Source organism: Lolium perenne, chromosome 5 (assembly GCF_019359855.2).
Source record: "Lolium perenne isolate Kyuss_39 chromosome 5, Kyuss_2.0, whole genome shotgun sequence".
Taxonomy (NCBI): Eukaryota; Viridiplantae; Streptophyta; class Magnoliopsida; order Poales; family Poaceae; genus Lolium; species Lolium perenne.
In genome coordinates this window covers 148158262-148168144 of record NC_067248.2, presented here as the reverse complement: position 1 = coordinate 148168144, position 9883 = coordinate 148158262, and the positions used below count along the sequence as shown (strand labels likewise).

The window sequence follows — 9883 nt, the reverse complement described above, 5'->3', positions numbered from 1 at the left end:
AGCAATCCAGGTTCGAGCCCGGGGACTGAAATCTGTGTAGGGTAACGATGTTTTGCTTCGACATTTAGCCAGTCTCGATCTATCGAGTGAAACTGGGCCCGTTACTCCATCACTTAGTATATTCAACTTTTCAGGTTATCTCGAGCCTATACTTCATTCGAAGAGACGATAGATTCGAAAGCATCGGACGATGGGAAGGATCCAAAAATATCGACATGAATGTCAGATTCCTCGAGTAGTACAACATGAGTCTACGCACAGTTGCAAGCACCCGCCCGTAGACTCAGGGGGCTACTCTCGTTGGGAGCGCTGCTCACGGACCCAATAACAAATGATTTCAGCTCTTCATCAACCACAAGATTCAACTTTTCTTCAGGTGATCAAGATACTTGGAGGCGATATTTTTGATGTTTGAGTCTCTACGCAAGTCTTTGACTTCCCTAGACACTCGGGGGCTACTGATGTGGGTATTACCCTTCGGGTGCCCGACATTTCTATACCCGGTGTGGATTATGGAGGTGGACCAGCGCAAGGACTCGACAATCTAGACCCACATGTAATATCGACTTGGACTACAAGAAAGAGGACTCCAGTTTGTAAAGGACTAGGAATCTTGTAAACCCTCTCTTAGTTGCACATATAAAACCAAGCAGGGGCACCCCATGGGGACACAAAAAATCATACACGCGATACGCCTAGACATCGCAACTCGCAGATTAGAACTAGACTAGATACAACTCCGGCTAGGGTGGCCCCCTGTACACATATTATCATATACTGGATTGCTAGCAGGACGTATCGATCCTCTACCGCGGGGACGTGAATCTGGGTACGTTGTGTGCCAACGAGCTCCTTGAATCTCCACCGTCTCCTTCCGCTAACTCTAAGCCCCTCATGGTGGGCATTGCCGAGGAGCCGCCTCGACACTGGACGGCTATGGAAGTTGGTGATCCTTGCAGGAGAAGACTCCTAGATGCCCGTTCGGGTGCAAGTCCACGAGGACTCCCATCCCGTTGATACCGGGATCCTGCATATCAACAGGGATCAGCGTGACGACCAACCATCATGTCCTGGCTCTCCGGGGCGGCGCAGGCTATGGCAGCGTTACGATAGGGGCCGCAGGCTACGAGCAGGGCTAGATGCCGGCCTATGGGCTGTCTGTCGGCCTGCCTTGTCCCTGTAGCGACAGGAGGACGTGACAGGGACGGCTGCCGGGGCCCCCACGCCTCGGGACCGCGTAAGGAGCCGGAGAAGGCGGGGCCAGCGTCGTAGGCACTAGGGACTTCTTTGTAAATGTAACGGGCACTATATAATCCCCAGTAGCACCCCCTTTGGAGGGGATCAGTCGTTCTCACTTCTCATACTTAGCAGAACCGCTCGGGAACTGAGGCCTTCATCTACATCGAGCTCGCTCCCAAGCTGGCCACAGCTCTAGGAGCATCATTGTACTGTCAGCACAACTTATATATCATCAGGCAGGATTAGGGGTGTTACCTCCTCACGAGAGCCCCGAATCTGGGTACGTCGCCGTGTCGCTCGTGCTCATACCCGCCTCTGGAACCTGCCGTAGGCCATAAAGCCTCAACCACTCGATTTAAGCCATCCCATGGCATCTGCCGTGATGATTCCTCAACAAAATGTCTCGCTTCCACCTTGAAGAACGCTTTGATTTTATGAAGGGTTTTCCAGAACTGCGAGCCTCCCCTGCTCGGGCTCGCAAAGATATCATTAGCATCGGCGTCAGCGTGACAGTTTAGTGCTGTGTTTGGTTGCGATTTCTTTGGAGCAGTTCTTTTGTGCCCCAAATAAAATTCGGCACCAAACAAGGATAAGGCATCTGCTGGAGCACTGCTTTTGACGTGTCGTCCCCCCCAAAATCAGGTTTTTTAGACACCATATTTATTTTACGATTGAAGTGCAAAGATCTGTGGCAGAAGCAAAGCCCCCATTGAAATTGTGGGCATTTCACCAAAAAAGAAAATGTTGGCATTTCGCACTTTCCACGAAGACCGCCAAATTGAAACCTAACGTGCTCCAGTTTTGCGGAAAAATCTAGGTAGTATTATAATTCCACCAATCTGACTTGACTGACCGAACGTATAAGTCTCAGATCAAATTAGTGGAGGAGGACGGCGCAAGCAAGCAAGCACAGGCTTATATGAAGAGAAGAGGCCGGCCGGCCGGCCAGCCATGGAGATTTGAAAGAGTAGTCAGCTACTAGCTTTAGTTCTGCTCCACATCCAGCAAGATACACATAATAGTATGCCTGCCGCTAGTGAACTAGTAGGAGAGCAGCGATGGCTCGCATGTTTCTTCGTGGCCATGGCGTTGCTTTGCTCTACTACATCCTGCAGCTCCGGTCGGTCCCGCCAGTTGCTGGCTGCAGCGGCCTCGCCTTCCTGTAGCTGCTGTGACCAGATGAAGAGGGACGACATCATCTCCTACAGTTTCCCCTCCTTCGATAGAAGTGCCGGAGGAGCTGCCTTAGCGTTAGCGGTGCTCAAGGATGCGGATATCAATGGGGGAGTCCTCCAGCTGACTCCTGACACTCGCAACAATGTTGGCTATCTAATCAACAAGTCCGGATCCGTCCTCCTCCCGGATCCCGTCACGCTGTGGCGCCTCGACTCCCACGGGGTGAGGCACGAAGCCTCCTTCAACACCACCTTTGACATGAACATCTACAGAGACCCGGGGGAGGAACAGCACGGCGAGGGCCTTACGTTCGTCATCGCCTCCTCCCTCAACGGCCCTCCGGCAGGCAGCCATGGTGGGTTCCTCGGCCTCACAAACACCACCTCCAAGTCCAACTCCAGCAGCTTCGTGGCTGTCGAGTTCGACACGGCCAAGCAGTCGTACGATCCCGACGACAACCACGTCGGTCTCAACATCGGTAGCGTCGACTCCGCCTACGTCGTGCAGCTCTCCTCGGTTCCGCCGTTCAACCTTACAATCGCACCAACCATACCGACGAACTATACTGTGTGGATCGATTACAAGGGCGTGGGACACCACATATGGGTATACATGGCTCCCCAGGGCAAGGAGAAACCAGGGAGCGCCGTCCTTGACGCGCCGCTCAACTTGAGCAGCCATCTCCCACAGAGAGCCTACATCGGTTTCTCGGGATCGACGGGACAGGGCTTCGAGCTGAACACTATCCTCAGCTGGAGCTTGACGCTTGACAAGCTCCCCAGTGACCACAGCGAGAAATGGAAGGTGATACTTCCAGCAGTCCTTGGGACAGTAGCTGTAACTGCCGCCATGATCGCCGCCGCTGCCTTCTACTTCAGCGCGAGGTATAAGGCGCTCAAGGTGGAGCTGAAGCTGTCCGAGGCTCTCCGGCGGCTTCCTGGGACGCCCAGGGAGTTCAAGTACGTCACCATCAGGAAGGCCACAGACAACTTTGACGAGGCAAGGAAGCTAGGGAAAGGAGGCTTTGGCTCTGTGTACAAGGGAACACTGCGATCAGGGTCAGGGACGACCAGGTCACGCGTCGATGTGGCTGTGAAGAAGTTCACGCGTAATGAAGACCGCTGCTACGACGACTTCCTCGCAGAGGTCGATGTCATCAACCGCCTGCGTCACAGAAATATCGTGCCGCTCATTGGTACGTTCTTCACCACTCTATCTTAAGTTCTAAACTACTTCCTGATGTAAACATCTTAGAAAATACATACGCAGTCAGACTTAGTAACTTTAACTACACAAATATTTAAACATATCTACAAATACTATATGGTACTCTATCCGTAAGGTCGCCCTCAAATGGGTATTTTGTATAAAAAAACCGCGTGGGTGGTACGAACACATGAAACGATAGTTCTAACACACTCCCCTTAATCATAACCCGTCTAAGTTAACATTGTTTTTAAACTCTTCATAAATTCTTTAAACTATCAAGGATCGAGGGCGTAGTGAAGCCAACAACAGCTTGATCTATAATTTGCATCAAGCCATTTGTTTGCTAATCACTGACAAATAACACTACAATCAACTTCTACATGTTTTGTCTTCAAATATTAACTTTACCGATAAAAGGTCAGCTCCCAAATTCTCAAACCATAGAAGTGTTGCCTTACGATGAGGTATACTAAGCTCAATGAGAAAACGTTGCTTGATTACGCATTCCATGAAATAAAATTAGAACAAAGGAAATCAACTAATCCTTTGGTTGACCTACGGACAACCGGCCCAATCTGCATCGGAGAAGGCACTTCACAAGGTGGATTACTACTTGACAAGCTTCATACTAAGTTTGAAGGTCCAATGACACACTGACATATTTGTGTTTTTTGGGGCAATCGAAGTCCAATGTGGAGAGTGAGGCACACAAATGAATTAGCTGATTTTATTGACTGAAAACACGAGTTCCCTTTACATAGAGTGAGGTATTTTTCCGCACCTACTGTGCTCCTGTACCTCATTGCATCGATCCTCACATACACAATAAGATCTCCTTGCTGAACCAACTACTTTTCAGAAGTTGACAACGTGTGCTCATAAGCCTTTTGAACCTATATGCCTAGGAAATAGTGTAAATCACCAAAATTCTCGAGGGCAAAATCAGATGTTAACTCTTGAAAAAGATATTGTGTAGCCTGTTCTGAAGAACCAGCAATAAGTATATCATCAACATGTACAGACAGGAACATCGCCGTCCCACTCTTCATGTACTAGAACAAGGAGGTGTCGGTCTCGATGCAGAAAACCAAGATCCATTTTGTCTGCACTTATCCAAGAAAACTAGGCTCATGGTTCCTGCTTCGTTCCATACAAAGCCTATTCAATCTTGCGCACAAACTGTGAACTATCTTTCTCTTCATATCATGGTGGTTGGTTCATATAGGCAACTAATTCCTCCAGAACGCTATGAACAAACACGTTTTGCATGTCTAATTATCCTAGTCTCCAATAAGTAGACTCAACGGTATTCCCGGAGTAAATACCATACCTCTGTTTAAATCTTTTATCAACCAAGACAAGTTGTGGTGGCATCAACTTTTCTCTTAATACAATATACTCATTTATGATCAATCACATTGCTTGTCTAATTTGATCGTACAATGTGCCAAGTCTTATTCTCATAAGAGCCTCATATTCTTATTACGTAGCTTCTCTGCATTTTGATTTTCTAAACCATCAACTAATCTTCCGGGTTCCCCTCTCTCACTCAAGAATCCAACTTGCCTTGGACCTAAAGCGAGTATTGGGAATAGTTCCCTCTATAACTTTTTCAACACAAATATTATTTTAAGCCTTATTCGTGGGCAGTAGTACAAACACATGTCACCTCAGCTTGGATGAAATTTCTTGAGCTTGTTGAGAGTGTTGTAACACTACCAAGAACAGAAGATCCGTAGGGTGGAAGGTGGTTCACGGACGTGGCCCAACATCTCCCAGTCCAAAACAATATTTGTCTAGGCTGCCCTACCCGCTTGCCGCTACCGATAGTCCAGAGTTGATCCAAATCTGCCTCATAGCTTGTGCACGCAAGAGAAATAACTAGTGATACCATCTCCTAGTGGTATCATCTTCAGTAACGAAATCTTGATGTAAACAACTAAAGACCATCGTTTGGAGCATAATTTTCTCCCATGTTTTCCTAAGAGAAAACAGATCAAGTAGGATTATTAGAAGGTTTGGATGCATGAGTTATAGAAATTGTTTGATCACTATAATGAATGAACCCAGAGACCTTTTAATGGAAGAAATAAACAAAACTCGAAGCATACAATAACACCAAATTTAGGGCGAAGTTTTGAAAACCGGAGAACTTCCTCATCAAAAGCAACATCTCGAGAGATATAAAAATGGTTAGTATGAACATGGAGGCACGTGAACCATTTATAAAGATTAGTATAGATAAGAAAAACATGGAGTAGTGCTTTTCATTGATTGATGGGACCCAATTTAGGTCAACAAGCCGACACAAAACCCCGCAACATGGTATAATCTAGTTTCTCATGGAACGATTAGTCATTGGGAGTGAAACATAGATAAATATACTAGGAGTCCCCTTAACTAAGATATTACATTTTCTCAAAAAAAAAAAAAAAAAAGATATTACATTAGCAAAGAAAGTATTATCACATAATTAATGATGCACAAACTACGAGTGTGAAGAGCCACAATGATATTTCTATGCTTTCTCTTCAGCAACTTTTTAAAAATAATATGATTTTTTAAAAAAGTTCAGAAATAATACTTGTTTTTTGAGAAAATTCGAAAATAGGATCCAGTCGGCGGCCCGTGGACCGACAGGCACCTGTCGGTAGGCTGTGGGCCGGTATGCCCCTATGGTGGCCTTTGATGAGCCAACATGGCAGCCCCTGTGGTGGGCTATCGGCCCACTGACCATCGACTGGATCCTATTTTTGAAATTTCTCCAAAACGAGTAGTATTTCTGAAATTTAATAAAAAATTATATTATTTTTAAAAATAGCTTCTCTCTACATACCGGTTCTTCTAAAATTAGCACAAGGACACGATACACGGTGAAAATTCTAATCCATTGGAAGGAGCTCAACCTATACTCTCTGGACTAATAGTACAGTTATAATTTTACATATCAAAGAGTCATTGAACAAGATGTTGAAACTTGTGACACTTTTGGAGCTCATCGGACTTAATCTTTAAGAAAATAAATCCAGATGAATATGATATAGTCATCCATAAAATTAACATTTTTTTTACCAACGGAATTAAGAGGAGGACCTTACACATCAAAGGAGATGAGCTCTAACGTAGAAATAAAAAAAAATTAGATGACCTAGAACAGGGTACCTTATAACTCTTTTCTTGTTGACATGCATCACAACTGGCTTGTTTATATTATCGGTAGAGTAGACATGATTATTATCTCTAGGGACTTTTTGGGCAATGAGTGAAGATGGGTGTCCTAAGTGATCATGCCACCTTGACAAGAAACATGGGACACACTAAAAACTTGTTTGTTAAAGAAGTACCTCTACATGCTTCTCGAATAAGAACCTTCTATATGCCATGATCCTCAATTTGAATCCTATGCGTGATATTCAAAGAAGGCGTCATTTTCAGAAGTAAAAGCAGGGATGCAAGTCAGATCCACATTATATCCCGCTTCTAACTCATCTTCAAATCCACAAGTCAAATTTTGAGCAAAAAAATGAGCTAAATAACATATAAGTGTGACATAAGATGGATGCCACTTCACATGGTGAGTAAGAGATGAGCAGTTACAAGTTTTATAGTGATTGACATTTTCGAAAATTGTCCATCCACCTTGATTTAACGGTGATAAATAGGCGAAACTAAACTAACGGAACCAGATGAAATTAAAGTATGGGGCTGGAACTAAAATCACGTGAGACTGTACCTCTAATATATTTTATGAAAATTTTAAAAAACGAGCGTCCTTTCGATTGGCTGAGTGCGCACAGATTTTGAAGTCATGGATACAAATATCGAAGGACGAAAAATCACTCTTAGGATGTGTGATGTTACTACCTATGTTATTTTCACTATTAGTAGTCTTATATTTTAAGAAGTACCGCAAGGACGTGAAGTTTGGACGCCCACATCGCGTCGCTGTCTCTGCCCCCGTCTTTGATACAATCCATGTTTTTATTTTTGCGGGACAATGCTTACTGGCAGGTATCTCTAGTTGGATTCTGAATAGGTTCAGGTTCCTCCCCTCATTCTCGTGAGGTTCCTCCGCTCTAGCTAGCACCTAGCAGGTTCTTCGTGAATCTACATCTCACTTGTAAATTACCCCACGCCTTGCCTCATGCTCGCGAGGATCCTCTTCGATCGATTTCCGAGGCCAAAATCTCACGGGAAAAACAAAGAAAACGGGGGATTCGTGGGCTTCAAACAAAAGTATTAGATGTTAACAACTACCATGAAAATGAAAATTTAGACTCAACTGAAACCGGACAGAACCCAAGTGTTCCATGCCAATCAGGTGAAGGAGCTCTTTTCACAATGTATTTCATTGATATTATAGCGGAAGATATTTCCTTATAGGTATTTTGTCTAATATTAGTAAGCCTTCCACTTTTACTAAACTTGTATCCATGTACAATGTGGATCTAAGATTTTGATCAAGGCTGAGCACAGTATAAGCTCGATCAAATTTTCATCAAAGATAAGCTGCGAGGCCGGCAGAAATCCGGTGTATGCTTCTAGGTTTAGGGATGGTTGGGTCCACCACCGCCCATTGACGGACCGTCGGTCTGACCATCCTGGCCTGCAGCCCGGCCTTCCCAGGAAAATTGCCAAGCTTGTAGCCTATATGCTACTGATATTGCCTTGTTTAGGGCTAATTTTTAAGCTCTGGTCCGGTCTTCATTTTGGTTCACGTTTTTCGGACGGAGTGAGTACAACAAAACTCACGAGATACAAATCCAGGGAAGAATAATTCTAACATGGTGTTTTGTTTAACCTTAACTCTTTCAGGTTGGTGTTATCAGAAAGGTGAGCTCCTTCTCATCTACGAGTACATGCCGAATGGCAGCCTGGATCAGCACCTGTTCCGCACGCGCGAAAATCCACAACAGCCTGCTACCCTCCTAGGATGGAACACCCGCTACGACATTGTCATGGATGTCACCGCAGGGCTCCACTACGTCCACCACGAGCACGAGCACATGGTGCTCCACCGCGACGTCAAGGCCAGCAACATCATGCTCGACTCCTCCTTCCGTGGTCGCCTCGGCGACTTCGGCCTCGCCCGCATCGTCACCTGCCTGGACAAGAACTCCTACACGGACATCGGCGTCGCGGGGACCTGGGGCTTCATCGCGCCGGAGTACTCGATGAACCACAAGGCTACACGCAAGACCGACGTCTACGCGCTCGGGGTGCTGATCCTGGAGGTCGTCACCGGCGAGCGGGCGCTCGGCGGCTCCAACGAGTCCTTCCAGCTGCTCACCGACTGGGTCTGGACGGCTCACCGGGAGGGACGACTGCTTGAGGCGGTGGACGACGACGTGGCTGGAGAATTCGACGAGGACGACGCTAGTCGCTTGCTGCTTCTCGGGTTGGCGTGCACCAACCCCAACCCGTCGGACCGCCCGAGCATGGCGGAGGTGGTGCAGATCGTTGCCAAGTCTGCGACGCCGCCGGACGTGCCGCTGGTGAAGCCCACCTTCGTATGGCCTCCGGAAGGCGGCTGGATCCCCTTGGAATCTGACGACACAGCGGCGATCATGAACATCCAATGGGAGGAGAACGAGTCGTTGAGCAGCGATGATGCCCTGGAGATGACCTAGCTAGCTATCGCCCCGTGCCAGTGGTACGTGTCTAGTTGTGCAAAAGTGTACTAAGACTTGATGTGTCATGATACAAAACTAAGACACTATTTCTAGACGGAGGTAGTAGTATATTACACGTCCGTTCCAGTAAATAAGGTTTGTACTTTTCCAAAAACCATAGCCAGCAATGTTTGGCCATGTTTTTGGAAAAAATCATTAACACGTACAATTCAAAATCAAAATCATTAGATGCCAATGTACGTGCCTTCGTCCCTGGCGCGCTCCCGAGCTTGACAAGCTCGGCGCGGCGTGTCGCCTACTACTTTGACCACAACAACTACAACAACGTCTCCCTCCTTCCGAGCGTCTTCCCGGGCTCAAGGACGACAACGACCAAAACACCATCTACCTCATCTACGTTCTCCAAGGCGACTACATCACACATGGCACCATCGACCACGACAACAACGGCTTCATCGGCATCGGCATCAAGGGCTACACCACGTCTTCGGCTTCTTCTCCAGTCGGACCGTCCGCGTCACTAGCGATCCGACTGCAGGGGGGATTAGAGTATATTACGGTTTAGTTATATTAGGTAGTTTACTAGGCTTCTTGCCCTCTAAGTCTTCTCTACTATATAAACAGCC

At 46.6% G+C, this 9883-nt stretch overlaps 1 protein-coding gene across 1 annotated transcript; it reads left to right on the top strand.

Annotated features, from left to right (window-relative positions):
- Positions 1–2141: 2141 nt before the first annotated feature.
- LOC127300204 (probable L-type lectin-domain containing receptor kinase S.5) lies at positions 2142–9372 on the top strand. The gene is made up of 2 exons (XM_051330289.2): positions 2142–3610; positions 8440–9372. The coding sequence occupies exons 1-2, from the start codon at positions 2263–2265 to the stop codon at positions 9252–9254; spliced, it is 2163 nt and encodes a 720-aa protein (XP_051186249.1). The 5' UTR covers positions 2142–2262; the 3' UTR covers positions 9255–9372.
- The last annotated feature ends 511 nt before the right edge of the window (positions 9373–9883 follow it).